The sequence below is a fragment of the Rhincodon typus genome, chromosome 35 (assembly GCF_021869965.1).
Source record: "Rhincodon typus isolate 14 chromosome 35, sRhiTyp1.1, whole genome shotgun sequence".
Classification (NCBI taxonomy): domain Eukaryota; kingdom Metazoa; phylum Chordata; class Chondrichthyes; order Orectolobiformes; family Rhincodontidae; genus Rhincodon; species Rhincodon typus.
In genome coordinates, this window is record NC_063366.1 from 24,939,424 (window position 1) to 24,967,074 (window position 27,651).

Here is a 27,651-nt window from a genome sequence, read left to right on the forward strand (position 1 = left end):
GTATCCATTGTCATTCTTTGCTTTTCCAAATGCATGTAAATCCTATCCCTCAGAATTCCCTCCAACAACTTACCCACCACTGACATAAGGCTTTACCAGTCTATAGTTCCCTAGATTTTCCTTACAGCCTTTCTTAAATAATGGCACCACATTAGCCAACCTCCAGTCTTCTGGCACCGCACCTGTGGCTGTCAATGATACAAATACCTTAGCAAGGGGCCCAGCAATCTCTTCCCTAGTTTCCAACAAAGTTCCAGGAAATACCTGATCAGGTGCCAGCGATTTAACTAGCTTTATCTGTTTCAAGACATCACTATTTGTTTCCCCAAGTTCCCTAGCTTCCATGTCCTTCTCCACAGTAAATACTGATGTGAAATAGTCATTTAATATCTTATCCACCTCTTGTGGTTCCACAAATAAATGGCCACGTTGATCTTTAAGGGGCCCTAATCTGTCCCTAGTTACTCTTTTGCCTTTAATGTACTTATAGAATCACTTTGGATTTTCCTAAACTCTATTTGCCAAAGCTATCTCATGTCCCCTTTTTGCCCTCCTAAATTCCTTCTTAAGTAAACTCCTACTACATTTATATTCCTCTAGGGATTCACTCTATCCCAGTTGTCTATACCTGACCTATGCCTCCTTCTTTTTCTTGACCAGAGACTCTATTTCTCTAGTTATCTAGCATTCTTTACACCTACTAGCCTTGCTCTTCACAGAAAGGAACGCACCTCTTATTTGAAGGCCCTCCACTTCCCAACTGTCCCTTTACCTGTAAATAGCCTCCCCCAATCAACTTTTGAAAGCTTCTGTCTGATACAGTCAAAATTGGTGTTACTCCAATTTATAACTTTAACTTTTTGATCAGTTCTATCTGTTCCCATAATTATTTTGATCACTTGCCCCAAAGTGCTCCCCACTTGCACCTCAGTCTTTTGTCCGGCCTTATTTCCCAACAGAAGGTCTAGTATTGCTCTTTCTCTAGTACGTACATCCACATATTGAATAAGGAAGCTTTCTTGTACCCACTTATCAAATTTCTCCCCATCCAAGTCCTTAACACTATGACAATCCCAATCTATGTTTGGAAAGTTAAATACCATTACAACCCTACTATTCTTACTGATATCTGAGATCTGCTTACATATTTGCTTCTCAATTTCCCACTGACTATTGAGGAGCCTATAATACAATCCCAAAAAGGCAATCATGCCTTTCTTATTTCTCAGTTCCAACCATATAACTTCACTGGACGTACTTCCTGGAATAATCTCCCTAAGTACTAATTAAAGATCTGTCTATTTCCTCCATAAATTTACTCAATGTCCCAGGTAGTGAATTCCACCGATTCATGACACTTTGAGAGAAGTAATTTCTCCTCATTTTGGTTTTAAATCTGAAACCTCTTATCCTAAACCTGTGATCCTAACCAAAAACGCCACTCTTGCCTCCCTTTCTATTCTTCCTATCACATCTATACTCAGAAACATTAAGCTGAGATCTAATTGAAGTATACAAGATGCCAAAAGGGATTGACAAGGTAGACATAGAAAGGATGTTTCCTCATATGGGGCAGTCTAGAACAAGGGGTCATAGGTTTAGGATAAGAGGTTTCAGATTTAAAACCGAAACGAGGAGAAATTACTTCTCTCAAAGTGTCATGAATCGGTGGAATTCATTACGTCAGAGCATGGTGGATGCTGGGACATTGAGTAAATTTATGGAGGAAATATACAGACCTTTAGTTAGTAATGGGTTGAAGGTTTACGGGCAGGAAAGTGAGGTTCAGGCCGAGATGAGATCGGCCATGATCATATTAAATGGTGGAGCAGGCTCAAGGGGCTGAATTGCCTCCTCCTGCTCCTAGTTTTTACGTTCTGTTACCTGTTAATGAATAAAGAAAACAAAATATACTTAAAATTAAATGAATAAACAGCTTAAATATTTGTGTTTAAAAAGATGCTTTCTTCCCACAGATGCTACCAGATCTGCTAAGTTTCTCCAGCAATTTCTGTTTTTGTTTCAGATCTCTAGCATCTGCAGTTCTTTGTTTTATTTAAACATTGTGGCTGATTTGAGAAGGACAGTGAGGATTTGTAATGGGTCGATGTTGCTTGAAAAACCTGACTGACCTTTTTCTGGAGAGGTGGCAAAAATAGTGGGCAGTGAAAGCCCATGCAAGTTACTTATCTGGACATCCAGCAAGACAACCATAGCATCCCTCATTGGAATTTATGCAATTGTAAGCAGTGTGGCAGGCAGAGTTAATTTGCAGAGACCTTAATAGATGAAGTGAATTGACAAAACTGTGACAAATACATTTAAAGTAGGAAAGATGATAGATCATCCACTTTGGAAATTAATACGAAGATAAAACACACTACTTTCTAAACAGTGAAAAACCAGAGACAAGTGGAGGTCAAAAGATCTGGTAGACTTGGAACATGGATCATTGAAAAGTCTTCAGCAGATACAGAAGACCATCATAAACACAGCTGATGGAATGCTGTTAACGATATCTAGAGGACCTGAATACGAAGGGATAGAAGTCACCCTTCAGCTACATATACATCTGGTTTGTCTACACCAGGAACATAGCAATGTAAGGTGACAGGTCTTTTTGTCAAACAGAATTGCACCAGATTTTATAAAGTAGTTAGGGTTCATGCAAGTCGTACTATGCAGTTACTTGATCAATTTCCCTGGCAAAAGTATTAAATGTGAAGCTTAGTTTTGCTTACACTTTGTCACACTCACCGATTTCATTTGCTTCATAAATTGGCAAGGGTGAAATTATTATTGTGAATATTCCAGAACCAAGAATAATGTAACGCTCACCTGCCAATAAATCAGAGTTTCAAAAATAAACTAAATTCTGGCCAAATGGTTGAGGATAAAATGGCTTGCAAGCAAATTCAACATTAGTTCACCATCATATGTCGGCCTTGGCTGTGGGTAGCACAACTGAGTCTGACTCAGAAAGCTGTAGGTTCAAGTCCCACTCCCAGGACTTGAGGCCACATTCCAGCCTGACCCTGTTAAATGAGCCACTTCTCAGATGATAAACCGTGAAGGACTGTCTATCTCAACCTCTCCCCTCACCTCAGTCATGATGTGGAGGTGCCGGTGTTGGACTGGGGTGGACAAAGTCAGAAGTTACACAACACCAGGTTATAGTCCAACAGATTTATTTGAATACACAAGCTTTTGAAGTGCTGCTCCTTGATCAGGTGACCTCTGACTTTGTCCATCTAAGTCATGGTAACCCTCAGTTTAAACCATCGCCAGTTGTCTCTCCCTAATGAGAGAGCAGCCCTCTGGTTCGACAGGACTATGGTGATTTTACTTTCTACCACAACACAACCAAACAGGTTAATTATCAATCTGTAAATCCTGCGGTGAAGGTTATTAAGCTTTGAAACCTTAGGTGCCAAAATGGAGGAATGATGGATAATTTGAAGTTTGATTTATTTTTCTGTATTGAATCTATTAAGAGGGAAAAGATTTTAAATTTATTTTAGATTTGTTCTCTGAATGGTGGGGTTGGTGTCTGGAGTTTGGTTACATGCATTTTAATAAGTTTGTTAAGATCTTGAGGTGAACACTTCAGTGTACTGGTTGAAACTGAAAGAAAAATAATAACTGCTATTGCCTAGAGGCAAGAGGTTCAGTAGGATAGAAAGTCTGAACCACCCAAAAGAAAAGCACTATTAATTAAGGAATCAATTACTGCAACAAGGAGAGATGATATCTTGTAATGCTCCTCAAACAAGGCTTTGTGGGTAGAAGTTAGGAAAGTTAAGGGGGTACTTACTTTACTGGGAGTGTATTATAGGCCCCAGACAGTCAGTGGGAAATAGAGGAACGAATATGTAGACAGTTCACAGAGGTGTGTAGGAGTAATAATTGGGTAATTATATTGAGGGATTTCAACTTTTCCATCAGTAATTGGGATAGTTATACTGTGAGAGGGGGCAATTTCATGAAATGTATCCAGGGGAGTTTTTTTGTACCAGTGTGTAGAAGGCCCAACAGGGATGGCACAGTGTTAGATGTGCTTCTGGGGAAAGATGATGAACAAGTGTTCAATGTGGCAGTGGGGAACATTAAAGTAATCGTGACAAAAACACGGTATGGTTCAAATTTGTTTTGGACAAGGGAAAAGATGGCCTGTAAAAGACAGGTTTGGATTGAGGAATGCTGATTTTATTAGAATAAAGCAGGATCTGGCCACAGTAGACTGGGAACAGCTCCTTGCAGGTAAGTCTATGGCAGAGCAATGGGCGGGGGGGGGGGGGGGGGGGGGGGGGTAGGGGTGGCGGTGAGAGGGCATGCAATCTGAAAGGAGCAGGGGAGAGTACAGCCCCAACATGTACTCTTTCGAGGGAAATCTAGGAGCAATAAGTCCAGAGAATCCTGGATGTCTACGACAATTCAGGACTGGATACAGAAAAAAGCAAGTCTAAAGGAAGTAATTCAGCTGTGGCCTGACTGGAATACAGGAGGTGCAGAAGGGAACTTAAGAAAGCAATTAGAAGAGAAAGAAGGGGTATGAAAAAGGGCTTGCTAATAAGAGAATCTTAAGATATTTTATGAATACATTAAAGGGAAGAGGTTAACCAGGAAAGAGTAGGGCCCATTAGGGACCAAGGGCGCTGTCTGTGAAGCAACAGGATATTGAAAGGATGTTGAATGAATACTTCTCTTCGGTCTTCACTGTGGAGAAGGAGAATGGAGGTCCAGAATTTCAGCAAAAGGGACTGTGAGGAACTTGAACAGTGTGACATAGGAAATGGGGAGGTATTGGAGGCTCTGTCAGCCAGATCCCCTGGCCTGGATGCAATGCATTCCATGCTTCTGTGGGAGGTGAGTCAGGAAACTGCAGGGGCTCTGACAAGCATTTTTAACTTCTCGCTGGCCACAGGATGGTGCCAGAGAACTGGAGGACGGCTAATGTGGTTCCACTTTTTAAGAGGGGTGGTAGAGATGAATCAGGAAATTACAGATCGGTGAGTTTCACATCAGAGGTAGGGAAACTATTGGAGAAAATTCTGAAGGAGGGAATTAATATCCACTTGGAAAATCATGCGAAATTAGGGATAGTCAGCATGACCCTTTCAGAGGGAGGTCATGCCTAACTAATTTGTCAGAGTGATTAGAAAATGTGACAAAGAGTGCAGATGAACATAGAACATAGAACATAGAACATTATAGCGCAGTACAGGCCCTCCGGCCCTCGATGTTGCGCCGACCTGTGAAACCAATCTGAAGCCCATTTAACCTAAACTATTCCATTATCATCCATATGTTTATCCAATGATCATTTAAATGCCCTTAAAGTTGGCGAGTCTACTACTTTTGCAGGCAGGGCATTCCACGCCCTTACTACTCTCTGAGTAAAGAACCTACCTCTGACATCTGTCCTATATCTATCACCCCTCAATTTAAACCTATGTCCCCTCGTGCTAGCCATCACCATCCGAGGAAAAAGGCTCCCACTGTCCACCCTATCTAATCCTCTGATCATCTTGTACGTCTCTATCAAGTCACCTCTTAACCTTCTTCTCTCTAACGAAAACAGCCTCAAGTCCCTCAGCCTTTCCTCATAAGACCTTCCCTCCATATCAGGCAACATCCTGGTAAATCTCCTCTGCACCTTTTCCAATGCTTCCACATCCTTCCTATAATGCGGTGACCATTACGCAATATTCCAAGTGCGGCCGCACCAGAGTTTTGTACAGCTGCAACATGACCTCATGGCTCCGAAACGCAATCCCTCTACCAATAAAACCTAACACACTGTACGCCTTCTTAACAACCCTATCATGAGGGAAGTTCAGTTGACGTGGTTTACATGGATTTTAGCAAAGCTTTTGACAAGGTCTCACATGGGAGACTGATTGAGAAGGTTAAAGCACACGGAATTGAGGGAAACTTGGTAAGATGGATCAGAAACTGGCTTAGTAATAGGACATAAAGGGTAGTGGTAGACGGCTGTTTCAGTGACTGGAGGGCGACGTCCAGCAGTACATCACTAGGATCACTAACTGGACTCTCATCATTTGTTATGATCATAAATAATGTAGATGAAAATGTTGGGGGGAATGTTAAGCAAATTTCCAGATGACACCAAGACCAGTGGGTGGTTAATAGTGAAGAAGATGGTTGTAGGTTACAGGAAGATATAGATACATTGGTCAGATGGGCAGACCAGTGGCAGATAATATTTAACTCGGTGGTATGGTGGCTCAGTGGCTAGCCCTGCTGCCTCACGGCGCCAGGGACCTGGGTTCGATTCCACCCTTGGGCGACTTTCTGTGTGGAGTTTGCACATCCTCCCGTGTTTGTATGGGTTTCCTCCAGGTGCTCCGGTTTCATCTCAGTGTCCAAAGATGTGCAGGTTAGGGTGGATTGGCCATGCTAAATTGTGTCCAGGGATGTTTAGGTTAGGTGGGTTAAACATGGGAAATGTAGGGGTTGGGGAATGGATCTGGCTGGGATGCTCTTCGGAGGGGTAGTGTGGACTGAATGGCTTATTTCCACACTGTAAGGATTCTATGATAAGTTTGAGGTGATGCGCTTTGAAAGAAGAAACAAGATGAGGGAGTATTTAATAAATGGTAGGACACTGGGTAGCTCAGAGGAGCAGAGGGATCTTAGGGTAATTATTCAGAGATCCCTGAAGTGGGCAGAGCATGTGAATAGGATAATTATGTAGGCATATGGGACACTTGCTTTTATCAGCCATGGCATAGTGTATAGGAGCAAGGGGGTATTTATTGGAGTTGTACAAAGTGTTGGTCAGGCCACAGCTGGAGTATTGTGTACAGTTCTGGTCACCTCACTACTGGTAGATTGTGTTAGCACTAGAGGAGGTACAGAGGAAGTTCACCAGGAAGATGCCTGGGATGGAGAAATTGAGCTATGAAGCGAGACTAGATAGGCTTGGGTTGTTTTCTTTAAAGCAGAGAAGGCTGAGGGGTCACATGATTGAGAAGTGTGGATTATGAGAGGTATAGACAGGGTAAGTAGGGTTGACGGGTCAGTCACAAGGGGGCATCATTTTAAGGTAAGAGGCAGAAGATTCAGAAGGAATTTGCGAAAAACCTTTTCCACTCAGTGGGCGGTGGGAATCTGAAATGCACCATCTGGGATGGTAGTGGAGGCTGGAAACCTTACAATCTTTACAAAATATTTGGATGAGTACATTAAATATCATAACATTCAGGGATACGGAAGAATAAACAAGATGAGGGAGCATTTAATAAATGGCAGGACACTGCATAGCTCAGAGGAGCAGAGGGATCTTGGAGTAATGATTCACAGATCTCTGAAGTCAGCAGAGCATGTGAATAGGATAGTTAAGTAGGCATATGTGACACTTGCTTTCATCAGTCATGACATAGTGTATAAGAGCAAGGAAGTAACATTGGAGTTGAATTTGCTCCTACATTCAAGAATGTGAGTTAGGATTAGTGCAGGAAATTGGGATTAGTGCACTTTTAGCGACAGTAATGTCAGTGCCTATTCTGCGCTGTATGAATCTATGAATCTAATCTATGAATGTGTAAAAGGCAGTTTGCAAGGGTCTTTCTGACAAGAAAGATCTGTAGGAGGAGAAGTGCTGTGAATAGCAATTGCGAGAGCACTCAGCACTGAGCTTTTTAAAAAAAAAATGCAGAAAAATCATTGAATCTGTGTCTATAAATACTAGTCTGTAGAGACTGAAGTGCTAAGCTTGTAAAAAGACTGGCCAGAAATCTGGTGAAAGCTGAGGGTACATAAAACACATGCATCAACCAGTTATAGTGATGACAAGGAGTATCTGTAAAGTTACTGTTGAGGATAAAAAGGTGAATTTTATTTCTGGTATTTGTGATGAATTTGTTTCAAATTGTTCTTCTAAAATGTAACATTGCTCACGATTTTCTTTTATAATAAACTTTGATGTTCTATTGTTAAAAGTACATTGACAGCTACTTGTAGATATGTTCAGTGACTGAACCACCATGATTAACAAAGATCAATTAAAAAATATATGGACTATCAAGCCAGGTTTCATTCTAGGGTATGACTTGTGCAGTTTTCCTATCCGTTTGGATCATAACAAATCTTCCAATTTTCTTATGGTTGGCGCTAAAAACAAAATTATTTCCTGGGCAGATGGAATGGCAAAAGGGGATAATGGCATTAAAAAGTAATTTATCCAAATATGTTGACCACACAAAACTGGGCAGTATTGTAGTCAGTGTTGATGACAACATAAAATTACAACAGGATTTCGACAGATTAGGTGAATGGGTAAAGCTGTGGCAGATAGATTCTAGTATAAGCAAGTGTGAGGTTAATCATTTCAGACCAAGGAAGGATAGATCAGGACATTTTTCAATTGGCACAAAGTTAAATACAGTGAATGCCCAGCAAGATTCGGGGTTCAGACGCAAAACTCTTCAAAAGGTCCAAAACAGGTGCAGAAAATCGTCAAGAAGGCTAATGGAATGCTGGCCTTCATATCTAAAGGGATGAAGTACAGGAATGCAGACGTTATGCTGAAGCTATACAAAACCCAAGTTAGGGCCCACTTAGAGCACTGTGAGCCGATCTGGGCACCACACATGAGGAAGGATGTTGTGGCTCTGGAGGGAGTGCAATGCAGGCTTACAAGAATGATATCTGGACTTCAGGGGTTATGAGGAACGATTAGACAAATTAGGCCTTTATTCTCTAGAATCTAGAAGGTTGGGATGGGAGTGGGGGGGGGGGGGGGGGGGGGGGGGGGGGGGGGGGGGGTGGTGGTGGCCTAATCAAGGTTTAAAGGATATTAACAGGAAAAGACAGGGTCAAAAGACAGGGTAGATTGATCTTAGTAGGTTAATAGGTCGGCACATCATCGTGGGCTGAAGGGCCTGTACTGTGCTGTACTGTTCTATGATCTATGTTCTAATAAAGATAAACTATTTCCACTGGTTAAAGTGTGTAGAACCAGGGCATAGTCTGAGAATTACGGTCAGGCCATTCAGGAGAGACGTTAGAAAGCATTTCTTAAAGCAAACAGTAGCTGAGATTTGGAACACTCTTTTGTCGTTTTCTGACAAAATACCATACACAGTTTTAAGAAGATCACAGTGCATGAAACGAAGGAGAAAGTATAGTATGGACACAAAATTGTCTCAATGCCAATAAGTAGGGGCTGGTTGTGGTTAGATGAATTTAATGGTTTCCAGTGAGGCTCAGTCTTGAGTCCTTTTGATTTTATTATAAACAAACTTAGGCACAGACAGCAGCATTATGAAGTTCAAACTCACGTTTCCTGAGCAAAAATGAACCTATGTCTTCCCTGTGGGGATGGAGGTAAAGGAATACAATATAGCCAGTCAATCCCAAGATTATGCAAAATACCATTCCTGAAATCACTCGGAATGCTAGTGAAATATCTGGAAAAGGGCAAAAGAAAGGCACAATTAAAAAATGTGTGAAATTGCTTATAGATAAATATTTGTAATATTTTATTTTCAATTATATTTATAGCTCAGAGTACGTTTGATGCTCCCCAGTACAACAATCAGAAATGTAACATCAGCCTGAGTCTTTAAGTGGAATTCTTCACTGGACCATTAAATTCAGGTCCTGTTAACAGCTTATTTCATCCAGGGTTGCACATCCAGTGGGAAAGGTGGTAGTTTACTGTCACTACAGTAATGACCTAGAACTTCAAGCTAATGCTCCAGGAACATGGGTTCAAATCCCACCAAGGCAGATTGTAAAATTTAAATTCAATAAAAACAAATTCATAATTAACCATTAACCACTGCTGATTGTTGCAAAAAAAATTAATCTGGTTCACTAATATTGCTCAGGGAAGGAAATCTGCCATCCTTACCTGGTCTGGCCTAAATGTGACTCCAGACCCACAGCAATCAGGATGATTCTTAACTGACCTTTGGGCAATTAGGGATGAAGGATAAATACTGGCCCTGCCACTGATGCCCACATCCCGGGACTGAATACAAAGGGGAAAGCAACAGTGCCTCAATGATTTGGCAGCACCTGAAATATGTTAAATGGCATTTGGGTCAAATGATATTCGTCCTTCCTAGAACAAAAACAGAAGTTGCTGGACAAGCTCAGCAGGTCTGGCAGTATCTGTGAAGAAAAGTTAGAGTTAACCTTTCAGGTCTGGTGACGCCTCCTTACAGCTGTTGACTCTGAATAAGTCATGTTGCATTTCTGAAGCTGAATGAACCATAAGGGCAGTACATGATAATATAAGTGCTCCCATCGACACAGCGCTTTAGCCACTATCTCTCTTACTTCTGACACCATATAATTTAATAAAAGCCATGAGTATGGTGCATAGTCTTAACTGGACTACAGAAACCATTTGTTTTTAGATGTTCACAGGTTGTGGGCATTAATGGTTGGGCCAGCATTTATTGTCTTCCCAATATCATATTTAGACAATGTTCCACACTGTTGAGGATAAATGCCAGTGTTGAAAGTACTTCAAACTTTGTCTTTTGCACTGATGTGCTGGGCTCTCCCATCATTGAGGATACTTGTGGAGCATCTTCCTCTTGTTGATTGTTTCAATATTCAGAGCTGCAGATTGACAGAGTAGTGAAGAAGGCATTTGGTACGCTTGCCTTTATTGGTCAGTGCATTGAGTATAGGAGTTGGGAGGTCGTGTTATGGCTGTACAGGACATTGGTGAGGCCACTTTTGGAATACTCTGTTCAATTCTGGTCTCCCTGCTATAGGAAAGATGTTGTGAAAGCTGAAAGGGTTCAGAAAAGATTTACAAGGATGTTGCCGGGCTTAAGGGTTGGAGCTATAGGGAGAGGTTGAGTAGGGTGGGGTTATTTTCCCTGGAGTGTCAGAGGTTGAGGGGTGACCTTATAGAGGTTTATAAAATCATGAGGGGCATCGATAGGGTGAATAGCCAAGGTCTTTTGCCCAGAGTAGGGGAGTCCAAAACCAGAGGCCTAGGTTTAAGGTGAGTGGGGAAAGATTTAAAAGGGACCTAAGAGGCAACTGTTTCTTGCAGAGGGTGGTGCGTGTATGGAATGAGCTGCCAGAGGAAGTAGTGGAAGCTAGTACAATTACAACATTTAAAAGATACCTGGATGGGTACATGAATAGGAAGGGCTTAGAGGGATATGGGCCAAATGCTCGCAAATGAGACTAGATTAATTTAGGATATCTGGTCAGCATGGATGTGTTGGACTTAAGGGTCTGCTTCTGTGCAGTAGAACTCTATGACTGTATGACTGAATGAGGCATGACTGCAAAGCTAAGATTTGATCCACTGGTTGTGGTATCGTTTATCTCTGTCTATCATGCACAGCATTTACTGTTTGGCATTTCCTCCCAGACTCTTCATTGAATCAGAGTTGATCCCCTGACTTAATGATAATGGTAGAGTGGGGGTTATGAGGGGCAATGCTAGTTGAATATAGTTCTGCCACTTTGATAGCCTTCCACACCTTGTGATTAAGCAGTTTTGAGTTGCTAGATCTGTTTGAAATCTATCCTATTCAGCACAGGGTGAAAACAATAAAATGGAGAGTATCCTCAAATGTGAAGACAGAACTTTGTCTCCACAAGGACTGTGTGGTGGTCACCCTTACCGATAGTGTCATGGACAGATGCATCTGCAGCTGGCAGATTGGTAAGGATAAGGTCAAGTATGTTTTTCCCTCTTGTTGGTTCCTTCACCAGACCCAGTCTAGCAGCTGTGTCCAACCAGCTCGATCAGTTGTGCTGCTATTAAGTCACTCCTTGTGAGGACAGAGTAATTCTGTGGCATTGCCATATTTTAAAAGTGTCAGTGAAATTTCAACAGATTTGGCAGCATCTGTGGATAGGAAATCTGAGTTAAAGCCCAGAATAGCTCTTTTTCCGTTCAGAAGAAGAGTTAAATAGGCTTGAAACATTAACATTGCCAGGCTTGCTGAGCTTCTCCAGCACCCTCTGATTGTATTTTAAATGTTACTAACTCCCTTGTAACCATCTATGTGCATCAACCATGTAGTGGACCATAAATTTAGACCTCTTGCTGAGCTAACCTCAACAAATAATAATGATGCTCTTACAAATAAAGTGGAGGCAATGTAATGTGAAATATATACAAAATTTAATTTTGAAATACTCCCAAGTCTTATATCAACGGAAGTGGAGTGGGGCAGAAAGGTTATGGCCATGATATTAGAACAGACGATTTTTTTTTCGGCTCTCTCATAGATGTAGCATGTCACACTGAAAAACTAATCACAGTGTGTGATCACACGTTTCACCTGCATCTGAAATTTCAATCATAATCGCTTGGGAAACAGTCTCAGGTACATGTCAGGAACTGCAATGCCATTCACAAAATCTCCTCCTTGGAATGGGGCAGGAGCAGGAGTTCAACATCTGAGGTAAATTAAAATAGACAAAATGTGTACCTACCTGTATCCAAGGCGCACAGTATACAAGAAATCAGCAAACACATGTAGCACTTCATTTCAATGAATAGAAAAGCAATAGTGAGCCACATTTGCTGTTTCGGACCTATGGTTTACAAACAAATGAAATGGAAATTAAATGAAGTAATGTCGCTGGATGAAAATTATTAAGATTCAAATTTAAACAGGTGAAGGGTAACAAAAAGAGAAAATGGATTTAGTACCTTTGTATTTTTCTATGCAAAAGAAAATGATGAAGCAAATTGCAGCAAAGGACATCATTGTACTGACCACAGCAATGACAGAGCTGAGAAGAATGCGTTTGTGGAGAAACTGTATTCCTGAAACAGAGATGTGCAATAAATTTTCTTCAATTCCAAAATACTGTGGAAAACAAGCATAAAATATGTACAAATCACACACTAACACAACTCCTGAATGCTTCTCCTGCCTCCTGCAGATTCCCACCAACAGAACAGCAGCAGATTGCAACTGGTTCTGGAAGATAGAGGAGGTATATGCCAGACAGTTTACACCTTAACAAAGCCAGAACCAGTATTCACTTTGAGCAGTTTGGTAGTGGTACCCGAAAGCATTTAAATTAACCTGGCAGTGGGAGGGGAACTAAAATTAACATTAGAACAGACAAAGGCGTACAAGGTTTGGGAGAGGTATGCTACACTAGAAATAAATCTAGATGAGGGCAGATTAAGATACAATAAAAGATGGTCTAAATTAGGCTTATAGTACAAGCATGTAAACACATGTTGGATGTAAATGTCTAAGCCAGCATTTATTGCCCGTCCTTAATTGCCTGCTTTGAGAAGGTAGTGGTGAGCTGCCTTCTTGAACTACAGCAGTCCATGTGCTGTAGGTTGACCCACAATGCCCTTAGGGAGGGAATTCAAGGATTCTGACCCAGTGACAGTGAAGGACACAAATAAAAAGGAAATAAGGTTAGTAAAATGCAGCATAAAGGACATATGGGAATATGTTATCATAATGAAAACAGAAGTCTGGCTTTAAACTAAAGACAAGACTACTTAATAACTAATCTCGGATATTAGGTGTTCAGGAAAATTAGGGGAGGGATATATTGGAGGACGAGTGACAGCATTGTTTAATGTTGTTTAAGATTTTTAGACACAGACTGAAATTGCACAATGGCAGATAATGAAATCTAAATTGAATTAAATCTAGAGTTAAAAGCTAATTGCTGATGTCCTAGAAAACCACCTGGATCATTTGTGTTCTTGAGGGAAGGAAATCTGCTGTCCTTCCTGGTCAGGCCGACATATCACTCCAGACCCACAGTGATGTGACTTTTAATTGCCTTTGAAATAGCTTAGTGAGCCAATTAATTCAAGGGTAACCAGGGATAGGCAACAAATGCTGGTCTTGCAATCAATGCTTACATTCCATACAGGAATTAATACAAAATCAGTGCTCGAGAGAAAGAGAATGTAGGCTTCCATTTATTATTGTATATATTTTGCAGGCCACCAGCTAATGGGAAAGATATAGAGAGACAGATCTGCAAGAGCAATACAGTGATGCAAGAATTATAGAATAGTTATAATGGGGCAATGTTAAGTATCCGAATATAAACTGCATTGTAATAGCGCCAGTGGTAGGGATGGGAAAGTGTTTCTAACGTTTTGGAACAATTTTACAGATTGATGTGCTTCTAACCCAATAGGGAAGGATACATTGCTGGATTTAATTCCGGGGAATGAGGAGGGTCAAATGGACCAAGGGTGAGCATTTGGGGAATAATGATGGCACTATCATTAGGTTTAGAAACAAAAACAGAAATTGCTGGAAAACTCAGCAGGTGTGGGAGCATCTGTGGATAGAAATCAGGGTTAATCATAGAGTTCAGCCCATCTCGTCCATGCTGACCAGGTTTCCTAAACTGAACTAGTCCCATTTGCCGGTACTTGACTGTATCCCTCTAAACCTTTCCTATCCATGTACCTGTCCAAATGTCATCTTAAATGTTGTAACTGTACTTCCTCTGGCAACTCATTCCAGTCATGCACCACCCTCGGTGTGAAAATGTTGCCCTTCAGGTCCTCGTTAAATCTTTCTCCTCTCACCTTAAACCTATGCCGTCTAGTTTTGGACTTCCCTACCATAGGAAATAAAGATTCTTCAATTCTAAATAAGGGTCACTGCAGCCAAAATGCCAACTCTGCTTTCTGTTCACAGATGCTGCTAGACTTACCGAGATTTTCCAGTAATTTCAGTTTTTCTTTCTGATTTCTAGCGACCACAGTTCTTTTGTTTTTTTTGTTGTTTATCATAAGGTTTAGGTTGGCTATGGAAAATCTAAAGTAACAAGAATTAACTAGGAGAGGATAAATTTCAGTTAGGTGAGAACATCTATCCCTGAAAAATTGGAATTAACATTAGGAATGTTTGTACTTTAATGAACTTTGTTCTTGAAGGTAGAAAATAGTGATATACTTCTTTTCTAGAATTAAAAACATATATCACTAATGGCAGCCACTAATCAAATGACTTGTTGTGAAAACCTATTTGGGTCACTAGGGTCATACAAAACAGAGGGGACCTTCCGCACATTGACTCTACACTGACCTATTTACATAAATCCCAGTTTTCAGTACTTGGTCCTTAGCCTTGAAAGTCCTGACATTTCAAGTGCTCATCCAAGTAGATTATAAAGGTTGTAAGATTTACTGCCTCCACTACACTCCAAGGTAGTTCATTCCAGATTCCCACTGTAATCTGGGAGAAAAACATTTTCTACAAATGCCCTCTAAACCTCCTGTCTTTCAACTTAAAATTATACCCCGTCGTTGTTGACTCTTTGACTAAGGGGAACAACTGCTTCCTATCCACGACAACAAGGTGCAGGGCTGGATGAACACAGCAGGCCAAGCAGCATCATAGCAGCAGAGAGGCCTATCGCTTCCTATCCACCCAGTCTATGCCCCTCATCATCTTTTACACCTCAATCAGGTTCCCCCTCAGCCTTCTCAGCCCCATAAAAACCAGAGCTTATCCAGCCTCTCTTCATAGCTAAAATGCTGCATCCCAGGAAACATCCATATGAATCCCTTCTGCATTCCCTCCAGTGCTATCGCATCCTTCTTACAGTACGGTGGCCAGAACTGCAAACAGTATTCCAACTGTGGCCTGATCAAAGTTCAGTACAGCACCAACATGACCACCCTGCTCAACCGACAAACGCAAGTATTTTGTATTCCTTTTTAACTACCCTATTAACCTGTCCAGCTGCCTTCAGTGATCTGCAAACAAGCAGTCCAAATTTCTCTCTGATCCTCTCAGCTTTCTAGTATCCTGCCATTACTGAGTACTCGTTTGTCTTGTTCTTTCTTCCCATAATACATCCCCGCATACTTTTCAGGTTTAAATTCCATCAGTCACTGATCTGCCCATCTAACCAATCAGTTTATATCCTTCTGTAACGTAAGACTATCTTCCTCACCTTGCCAATTTTCCTGTCATCCACAAACTCACTTATTGTCCTCCCCTGCTCTCTCCTCCACCATTTTCATCAATACCATTTATCATTTCTATATACCACCAAGGCCCATTGAGGAAAGAAATGCATCATCCTTACGGTGTCTGGCCTACAACTAACTCCAGACCCACTGCAATGTCATTATGTCTCTTAACTGCCCCCTGAATTGGCCTAGCAAGTCACTTTGCTCAGTTGTATCAAAACTGTTGCACTTGCTGCAGTTCCCGGAACTGGCCTCAAGGACAATCAGAGATAGACAAAAAATATTGGCCTTGCCAGCAATTCTCACATTCTGTGGTTAAAGTTAAGAAAAGAAGCAAAATGTGAAGTGACACATTTCACAAGGAAGCACAAGGAGAGGCAATATAAAGTTAAAAGTGACATTTTAAAGGGAATATAGCAGCAGAGAAAGTGATTCGTAGGAACCGTGTGATCATAATCTCTATTATGAATAGAGATAAATGCCCTGCACCTTTACAAATAGAGATAGGTCCTAAATGCAGAAGTTCTGCCACAAAATTTGGCAGATCCCAATTGTGTTGACAGGGGAAAATGGATAGTGCATGAGTCATACATGTAAGAAATTGAAAGTAAACTGGGCCATTTGAAATTAATACTGAGTTCAATGTAGGCTGCTAGAGAACATTGGTTGACAACTCATTTTGTGCAGCTTAAAACAAATAAATAAAGTTCCCTCAGTTTCAACCAAATTCCCATCATTGAAATTTTCCAGTGGCTGTTGTTGCAGCTGAACACCTACAAATGCTTGTCTACGTTTCAAAACCTTGAAAGGCAATTATTGCATCAGCGTTGAAGGTAGGGATGAGTGCTAAATTCACATTTTTATTAGCAGTTTTAAGTGGCTATTGAAGGATTACCTTTGATGTTGTTCCTCATTAGGAGTTTATATTTGTAACAGACATGAGGGGATTTAAAATCTTTGAATGGATTTCATGAATGAGAATTTTTTTTTCTGTATCAAGTGTATATAAATGAGAGATCTTTCAGATGTTAAAAGTTTAATTATTTTTATTTCCACCTGACTTCTGAGGTCTGCCTGTGGTTGGTACTGAGTGAGTGGCTATGTCTGTAACATGGAGAGTGTGAAATGGCATTTGCCATGTTAATGCTAATGAACTGATTATCAATTGCTCATCAGAGATTAATTAGGTCTGTGGGTTAGTTTATTCGGCACAGTAACATACACTGCAAGTTATGAAGCAAACATTCAAGTAAACCAACTGATTTCTGTATGTCCTCAGCTTGCAGACCTATGGCAAATTGACTGCTTGACAGAATCACAACATTATATACATACAGCATACAGAGTCCTTGAAGGTGAACCCTCTTTTGGAAAGGAAGGGGATGTTGTATGTCTACTCTACCTTTAAGAAAGTTTAAACATTTATGAATCTATAATTTCTGGGTAATTTTCTGATATCTAGATTCTCATGATGGTGACTTTGTACATTGATTTCCCACAGACAGTGAAATTGTCTGTCATTCCTATTTGTATGCATCATTCTGTACATACCACAACAGTTCAGAGACTGGACAAGCCTGATTTGTCCTCAGCTCTGTCTTACTATTGCACGGTGACGTGCGTGAACATACGAACTACAATAGGCCATCCGGCCCTTTGAGCCTGCTCTGCCATTCAATAAGATGATGTCTGATCTGATTTTAACAATCAGTATGACACACGCAACTTGAATGTACTCAGTAACACTCTCATTATTGTTGCAAAATGAATATTAAGTCACACTTTACCAAACCCTCTATTCTATAATCCAACATCACTACCAGACTGTTTGAAAACCTACCATGGGCAATGAGAAAGTGTGAAATGTTCCGCTGGCTGATGTCGTTCATGACTGTGCATGTGTAAAAGCCACAATGTACATTTGCCACATTGTTAATAGACAATGTGCTGTTGTCAGATGCCAGGGTGTACAGTGAACTGTTCGTAATTGGCTTGTCCTCCTTCCGCCACAAGAGCTGGTGTGGCCTTCCACTTCGCACAATGCAGCTGAGTTGAACTTTCTTGGCTATGTAGGCTGGATCTTGGATAATCAGGGGCGTGGACAACACTTCTATTAGGATAAATAGTCCAATGAGTAATAATTAGACTTCTTGAAGTTAAAGCCTCTAAAACACCATTCTATCACCAGCTTCTTATCGATTGGCATCTTGCTTCTTCTAAAAATTAGCATCTTAACCAATTGCCAGTGTAAAATTGGAAACAAAAAAAGGAAACTTACTGGCACAGTAATCTCCAATCTAACCTAGGAATCCAGACTGAGATGGAAAATCTTCTGTCTGTACGCTTCCCCTACCCCTGCCATTTGACTCTCTGTGATCATGTAAAAGTTTGTTCATCAAAACTTTATTACCAATTTGTTCCATTATAAGTTCCTTAATCACAGCTCACCCCCACCACTTCTCAAAGGGCATCTAGGAATGGGCAATTGGTGAGACAATGGCCTCGTGGTATTATCACTGGACTGTTAATCCAGAGACACATGTAATTCTCTGGGGACCCCCGGGGTTGAATCCAATCATGGCAGATGGTGGAATTTGAATTCAATAAAAATCTGGAATTAAGAGCCAAATGATAACCATGTCAATCCATGTTATCCATTGTCAATTGTTGGAAAACCCATCTGGTTCACTAACGTCCTTTAGGGAAAGAAACTGCCATCCTTACCTGGTCTAGCCTACATGTGATTCAAGATCCACAGCAACTTGGTCGACTCTTAACAGCCCACTAGATAATTAGGTTTGGCAATAAATGCTGACCTAGCCAGCAACATCCTGAAAATGAATTTTTAAAAAAAAGTTTTGACCTATGTTTGCAGGCCAAATGCAGGCAAGTGGGGCTAGTTTAGTTTAGGAAACATGGTCGGCATGGACAAGTTGGACCAAAGGGCTATATGATATTATGACTCTGTCCAGCTATTCGCTGGTGACAGACAAACATGTGTTCCACTTAAAATTGTGAATTACATGTCTTCTGAATTGCATCAACTTATTAATGAAGCAATGCAAATTACATTGTCTGCCAACAAACTATTCAAAGACATAATCATGAAAAATGATGATAGAATATTGGTTGAGCACCTCAAAAACCCATATTTGGTGAAGAAGAAAGAGAGCTGGTTTGATCATGTGACAGCAGCCAACTTCCTAGCAACAGAAGAGCAGGAATTAGCTACTTGGTTTTTTGAGCCTGCTCCATCATTGAGGGAATAATGGCTGATCTGATTGTGGCCTTAGTCTATTTTCCTGTCATCTCTGCACAACTGTCCTCCCTCAGAAATCTAACTCAGTCTTGAATGAATATAAAGGCACAGTTGCCACCACCCGCTGGGGAAGAGAACGATCCACTCAACAAACTTCTGAGCGAAAATTATTCTCATTTCTCTCTTAAAAGGGAGTTCTCCTGTTTTAAAACTATGATCCCTAGTTACCGACTCCCCCAATAAAAGAAACATTCTCCTGGTCTTCACCTTATGCAATCCCCTTACATATTTAACCTATCTATATCTCTTCATAGTATCCTTATGTCTTCTTCACAACTTTCTTTTCTATGCATCTTAGTGTCATCAACAAATTTGACAATTATATCTTTTGTCCCAAATTTGTCCAAATTTGCTGACGATACAAAAATAGGTGGGAAGGCATATTGTGATGAGAACATAAGGAATCTGTAAGAGGATATAGAGAGGTTGAGCACTTGGGCAAAAACCTGGCAGGCTATTTGTCAAATAGAGAGAGGCTCCTAAAATATTCAGCACAGACAGATCTGGGTGTTGTTGTGCATGAAACAGGAAAGGTTAGCATACAGGTGCAACAAGTAATTAAGAAGGAAAATGTTGTGAGATTTGTGGACACTAGATCAATGAAAGTATTCAAAGAGGTAGATAGATTTTTGAAATATCGGGGCATTAAGGGTTATAATGAGGGGACAAAGGAAGAATTGAGGCCTGGAACAGATTACCAATGATCGTTTTGAAGTTGTTGAGGTTCTGAATGGCTGATTCATGCCCTTATGCACCTTCATCCAGGTCAGCTATATAAAATGTAAAATATTGAAGCCGCAACACTGATCCCTTTGACAAACCACTTATTACAACTTGGAAACCAGAAAATAAATTATTTATGCTTCTGCTAGCCAACCAATCTTCAATCCATGCCAATATGTCATCCCCGACATCCTAAGCTTTTGTTTTCCGCAATCACCTCTGCTGTGGCTAGTTATCAATCACCTTCTGGAAAATCTAAGTACAATACATTTACAGGAGATGCAGATTGTTCAAAGAACTCCAACAGAGGTCATAGAGTCATACAGCACGGAAACAGACTCTTCGGTCCAACCAGGCCATGTCGACCATGTTCACAAACATTAGTCACTCTCCAGTCATTTGGCACCTCACCCGTAGATAGAGATGACACGAATATCTCTGCAAGGGGCCCCGCAATTTCCTCCCTAACTTCCTACAACGTCCTGGGATAATCTAGATCATGTCCCAAAGATTTATCCACTTTTATATTTTCTAAGGCTTCCAGCACTTCGTCTTCTGCAATGTTAACAGTTTTCAAAACATCAGTATTTATTTCCCCTAGTTCTCTTGCCTCCAATTCTTTCTCCACTGTAAAAACTGATGCAAAATATTAATTTAATATCTCTCCATCTCCTGAGGTTCAGCACAAAGATGACTTATTTAACCTTTAAGGGGCCCAACTCTTTCTCTTGTTGTTCTCTTGCTGTTAATGTATTTGTAGAATCTCTTTGGATTATCCTTAACTTTGTCACCAAGGTTATCTCATCGACCCTCTTTGCCTTCCTGATCTCCTTCTTGAGAATACATTCTTTATACTGTTCAAAAGATTAATTTGAACCCAGTTGTCTATATGTATAACTCTTTTTTATTCTTAACTAGAGCCTCTATTCATCCATTGTTCCTTAATCCTATCAGCTTTACCTTTCATTAACAGGAACATAATGCCTCTGAACTTTTGTTATCACGCTTTTGAAAGCCTACCACTTATCTGACGTCGCTTTGCCTGCAAACAATCTACTCCAATCAACTTTTAGAAGTTCTTGTCTCATACCATTAAAATTTTCCTTAATCCAATTAAAAACTTTAAATTCTATGGAAGGCTTATTCTTTTCCGTAACTATTTTAAAACCAACAGAATATTGATCACCAGACCCAAAGTGTTCCCCTACTATCACTTTAGTTACTTGCCCTGCCTTATTACCCAAGAGAAGGTCAGGTTTAGCTCCTTCTCTTGTGGGAACATTGACATATTGAACATATTTAAACAAATTCTTCACCATCCAAACCTTTAATGCTATGATAGTCCTAGTCAGTGTCTGAAACATTAAAATCAGTACTATTACAACCTTATTATTCTTCCATATTTCTGAGATGTCTTGACATATTCGTTCCTGAATTTCCCTCTGACTATTGGGGGGGGGGGGTGCGGGCTATAGTACAATCCCATCAAGATGATCATTCCTTTCTTATTTCATTTTCAACTCATATATATTCACTGGAGAATTTTTTAGAAATATCTTCTCTAGTTACACCAGTAATGGTTTCCTTAATCAAAAATGCCAACCCCATCTGACAAAAGAAGCAGTGCTCTGAAAGCTTGTCATTTTAAGTAAACCTGTTGGACTATAACCTGGTGTTGTGTGACTTCTGACCTTGTCCACCCCAGTCCAACACCGGCACCTCCACATCATAGAAGACAGACAGTTGGGATAAAGGGAGCATTTTCAGGATGGCAATCTGTAACTAGCGGAATGCCACAGGGATCAGTGTTGGTTCAAACTGATATCAATGACTTGGATGAGGAAAGTGAATGTACTATAGTGAAGTTTGTGGATGACATAAAAATATATGGAAAGGCCAGTGATGAGGATGACATAAAGATTCCTGAGGGGGATATTGAGAGGTTAAGGGAATGGGCAAAAACTTGGCAGATGAAGTATAATGTGGAAAAATGTGAGAACAAACAAGAACAAAGAAAATTACAGTACAGGAACAGGCCATTCGGCCCTCCAAGCCTGCACTGACAAGCTGCCTGTCATAACTAAAACCCTCTACCCTTCCGAGGACAGTATCCCTCTATTCCCATCCTATTCATATATTTGTTAAGATGCCCTTTAAAAGTCACTATAGTATCTGCTTCCACTACCTCCCTCGGCAGCGAATTCCAGGCACCCACCACCCTCTGTGTAAAAAACTTGCCTCGTACATCACCTTTAAACCTTGCCCCTCACACCTTAAACCCATGACCCCTGGTAACTGACTCTTCCACCCTGGGAAAAAGCTTCTGACTGTCCACTCTGTCCATGCTCTTCATAATCTTGTAGACCTCTATCAGGTCACCCCTCAACCTCTGTCGTTCCAGTGAGAACAAGCCAAGTTTTTCCAACCTCTCCTCACAGTTAATGTCCACCATACCAGGTAACATCCTGGTAAATCTTTTCTGTACCCTCTCCAAAGCCACCACATCCTTCTGGTAGTGTGGCGACCAGAACTGAACACAATATTCCAAATGCGGCCTAACTAAGGTTCTTTAAAGCTGCAACATTACCCGCCAATTTTTAAACTCAATGCCCTGGCCAGTGAAGGCAAGCATGCCGTATGCCTTGTTGACTACCTTTTCCACCTGCATTGCCACTTTCAGTGACCTGTGTACCTATACACCCAGATCCCTCTGCCTATCAATACTCTCAGGGGTTCTGCCATTTACTGTATATTTTCCATCTGGATTAGACCTTCCAAAATGCATCACCTCACATTTTTCTGGATTAAACTCCATCTGCCATCTCTCTGCCCAGGACACCAACCAATCTATATCCTGCTGTATCCTTTGACTGTCCTCATCACTATCTGCAATTCCACCAACCTTTGTGTCATCAGCAAACTTACTGATCAGACCAGTTATGTTCTCCTCCAAATCATTTATATATATATCACAAACAGCAAAGGTCCCAACACTGATCCCTGAGGTTATGCAGTTTGAAAGGAAGAATAGAGGAGATGAATATTATTTAAATGGAAAGCTGAAGCACAGAGGGATTTGAGAATTCTCATGCATGGATCACAAAAAAAAAGCCTCACATCCAAGTTCAGTATGTAACAGAGAAAGTAAATGGAATGTTGGCCTTTATTTCAAAAGAACTGAAGTATAAAAATAGGGAGGTTTTGCTAAAACTATACACAACACTAGTCAACCAACATCTGGAATACTGTAACAATAAGAAAAAGTATTGGAGACACTCAGCAGGTCAGGCAGCATCTGTAGAGAGAGAAACAGAGTTAACATTTTAAGTCAGTGGCCCTTCATCAGAACTGAATGCAGCTGGGAGTGATGGTATTTATGCTGATGAAGGGGTTTGATGTTTTGAGGTGCACAGACAGAAATACTTTAAACAGTTTTGGTCCTTTTACTTTAGCAAAAAATTACTACCATAGCTGGCAGTCTAGAGAAGGTTTACTAAATTAATCCCAGTTATGCAGGGGTTTTCGTATGAGGAGAGATTGGGCTACTGCTCATGTGGGTTTAGAAGAATGAGAGGTGACCTTATTGAAATATAAAAGATTGTTAGGGAATTTGACAGGGTAGATGCAGAAAGGTTAGGACAGTCTAGGAGTGGACACCATAATCTCAAAGTAAGAAGTCACCCATTTGAGAACATAATAACAGCAGAAGTTAGCCATTTGTCCCATCATGCCTGGCCCTTTCTATATGATCATGGCTGATCTGCTATGGGCTTCAACTCACTTCATCATTGCTTTCAGTTCCCTGGTATTTCAAAACTCTTCCTCCTTTTTAAAATACTTTCAGTGCTTTAGCATCCACAACTCTGTCGGGCTGAGAATTCCAGACATTCACTACCATCTGAGAAGTAATACCATATAATTAGCGAAATTAGCTAATATACAGTAAAGAATGAAAAGAAAAAAAAACTAGATTAAGAAGGAAAAATGGAAATGAAAGAATCCAAATTGAAGAAAACAAAAGAAAAAACAAGGATAATAGAAAGGGAGGATAAATAGAGAGAAACAATATTAAGAAAGCTTGAACTCCAAAGAGAAAAGGAAATTAGGCAACATAAGTTGGCCATGAAACAAGTTAGAGAAAAGTGGAACAGGAAATTTGCAGATGGAAGTGATAGCAGCTTTAGAGAACAGACTGAAGGGTGCCAAAGTAAAAAAGGGAAAGATTAGAACCAAAAAGCAATTTAAAGAAATTAACAAATTGTAATATGATTGAACATACTAAAATCAATAGCTGAAATCCAAATGGGAAAACAATTGCAGTAGTAGGAAAGTCTAAGGAGTCTTCAGAAAAGAAGGCATCATGAAACAAAGTAAATATTAAACCTATAGCAGTGGTATAAACAGAACAAGTTTCTTTGAAAAGTACTAAGGAAGGAAAGATGCTCAGGACAGTCATAAAAATTATTTTTCAAAAATTGATAAGAAAATCAAACTGCTGGAGCTTCTGAGCATTTTATCTCAAAGGGGAAGGTATTTGCTTATGCCTTGAATCAAGGAGACAAACAAATAAAGATATTAAGAGACATTGGAGCAAGTCAAACACTGATAATGGCAGATGCTATTTGTCTTCCAGAAGGGGTGATGAAGGAGAAAATATTAATTGGAGAAATTCAAGGAAGTTATAAACCAGTCTCAGTATACAGAATAGGATTAAGCTGTCATTTAAACTCTGCGTCTATCTAGCTCTAGCAGAGACAAGCACAGGAATTCCTAGAAGCCTGGTACTCCACTAAGAAAGCCATAATAAACATAGAGCTATACCCTGTATACCCTCCATTGCGAAGGGAAACCGGAAGTCAGGTAATCCAGCTCAATGGACACCAGAGTTTAAATACCAGGCGGGAAAACACAATGGCACTTCATTGGAGGCTGCACTGATGATGTTACCCAGCAGGGTAATGAAACGTCTGTGGAACAACGAACCAGCTCAGCGAGCGAACCAACCACAACATCCACAACCCGAGCTACAAATTTACGCTAAAAACCTTAGAAACCCCAACTCTCGATTAAACCTGCATTCTCCAGCATCTGCAGTTCCTACTATCTCTTTTAATTCCAATACCAGCTTTTGAAGAACTATTTAACTTGGTCCTAACAGATTGTGTACAACCACTACTTAAAACCAGGAACGGGAACCAATATCTTTTAACGCTTGCAGCTATTTCCACAAGATTTCCTGAAGCTGTGTGTTTAGAAAAAAACAGCAAAAGTGGGAGTGGAAAAGTTGGCTAATTTTTTTTTCAAAATATAGATTACCCAGAAAAATACATTTAGACAAAGGTTCAAATTTTATGTTGCAAATATTCAAAGAAGTGATGTCTAGCTTGGGAATAAAATAATTTACATTTTCTACTTGTCATCCATAATCTCAAGGTGCACGGTAAAGATGGCATCAAATTTTGAAGACCCCAATCACAGCTTATTGCCAAGAAGGTCTGAATGATTGTGTTAGAGGAACTCCTTTGTTACTGTTTGCCATTAGAGATGCTTGGAGTAAGTCCACAGGATTTAGCCCTTTTGAACTAGTACATGGAAATGAAGCAAGAAGGCCACTTAATTAAAGTTGATAAACAAAAGCTCAAAAAGGACACTTCTAAACTATGCCAAGCGAAAGTGACCAAGGCACATGAGTTGACTAAACAACATTTGAAGGGTGCTCAACAATGAAAAACTAGAGAAGACAAAAAGACCAAAGTTTGAAATTGTGTTGTAGAAGACAAAGTGTTAATGGAAAGCAAAGTGCACTCAATCTTGTTAGATTAAAAAGAAAGCAATTATGTAGTAAGTACTCCAGACAAGTAAAGAAATAATCAGCTAGTGTGCTGTGTTAACATATTGAAAATAAACTATGACGGGGGCAATAGTCAGAAGTATTCTTACTGTAGTGAAATAAGTAATATGTGAAACAGAAATGTCAGAGCAATTGGAGAATGAATCTGAAATGGAAAATTCAAACATTGTCCCTCAAACAATCAGACTGGAAAACCCAAAGATGCTCGAAAGGTTAGAAAGCATCTTTCCAGAAAACTATTGAAGTGACTTACAAAAACAAAAGTTATTGCAGAATTACAAAACAATTGTGGGAATAGGCCTGAAGAATTGTATTAGCTATTCATGATGCTAATATGGGAGTTTATTACCTATGCAGTAAAACCCATACAGACTCAATCCAAGGAGATTAGCTCAGGAGAGGGAAGAGAATAAGTTCATGACAAACAATGACATTATTGAACTGAGTCAAAGAAGCTTGATGGTGTCAAAACTGGATTGGTCATATTCTATTCCTAGATAGGAGGACTGTACCAATTGAATTTGATTTGTTACAAACATTCACTTGCTAAAAGTACAGTTCCATTAACTTATAAAGAAATATCAGTTTTTGCAACATTAAATGGACTTGATCAGCACAAAGTCATGTGTTTGGAAAGAAAAATGCACCAGCAATGTTCCAATGATTAACTAAAAAAGTAATTAAAGGACAATGTAACTGTTGTTTACCTCAATGGTTTGGTTATTTTTAGCCAAATCTTGGGAAGAACATTTACAATATTTCACTGAACTGTTGGATTGGGTACAGAAAGCCAATTTAGTTATAAACTTGGGTAAGAGTGAATTTGTCAATGCAAACTTGATTTATTTGGGCTGTTATGTGAATCCTTGTGTATGAGAGTTATCCTCCCATCTCTTCTGTATGACTCCAAGATTTGGACAATGTATAGATGTCACCTCAAGACCCTTGAGAAGTATCATCAACGCCACTTGAGGTAGATTCGCTGCATCAGCTGGGAGGACAGGTTTACTAACATCGTTGTCCTTGAAGCGGGCAAAAGCACCTCCATTGAGGCAATGATCATCCAAAACCAACTCCACTTGGCTGGCCACGTGCTTAGGAATCATGAGTTCTGAATGCTAAAGCAAATCTTCCTCACCCAGCTCAAGGAAGGCACACAAATGAGAGGAGGACAAAGGAGCATTTCAAAGGCTCCATGAAGGCCTCCCTCAAGAAATACAACATATGAATGCTCGGAAGAAAGCGACTTGGAGGAAGCCTCAATTCTTTGAGAACATATTGGCAAGAGGAAGTATGGAAAAGGAACCGGAGAAAGGGATGCCAGTGATCTCAAGGCCAAGGACCACTTCTACTTCCTGTAAAGACCTGGTAAACATGTGGTCAAAGGTATGGCTCTTAGGATCCGGCCAATCAGCCACACAAGGACACACAGAACCATGACCAGTGACAGATTTTCCAAGGCAGACAATCATACCCATTAGAGAGTGTTTACTGATGCCAAAGGTGGGGATAAAGCCAAGGAACACCTTGAGAAGTGAAAGTGAAAACTAATTTGGATTTTCCTGTGCCTAGAATGGCATGAGAAATTTGATGCTATGTTGGTGGGCGTGGATTCTTTTCTAAGCTTGGTCCAAATTTCAGCACAATTGTTGCACCTTCAACAAACCGGTTGGAAAAAGGCAGAAAATTAGAATTGACACAAAAGTGTCAAACTGCCTTTGAAAGTTTAAAAGCTGTGTTGACAATTGCAGATAACAAGGTGTAGAGCTGGATGAACACAGCAGGCCAAGCAGCATCAGAGGAGCAGGAAGGCTGACGTTT

The 27,651-nt window shown here is 40.3% G+C and overlaps 1 protein-coding gene across 1 annotated transcript in view; it reads right to left on the minus strand.

The window, feature by feature from the left end:
- Positions 1 to 9,267: 9,267 nt before the first annotated feature.
- Positions 9,268 to 27,651, minus strand: part of LOC109916691 — a 33,097-nt gene continuing 14,713 nt past the window's right edge. The window contains exons 3-5 of the mRNA XM_048616698.1: positions 12,668 to 12,784; positions 12,448 to 12,549; positions 9,268 to 9,434 (exon numbers count right to left, since the gene is read on the minus strand). Coding sequence (XP_048472655.1) covers positions 9,268 to 9,434; positions 12,448 to 12,549; positions 12,668 to 12,784 — 386 coding nt within the window. The remainder of the gene's footprint in view (positions 9,435 to 12,447; positions 12,550 to 12,667; positions 12,785 to 27,651) is intronic.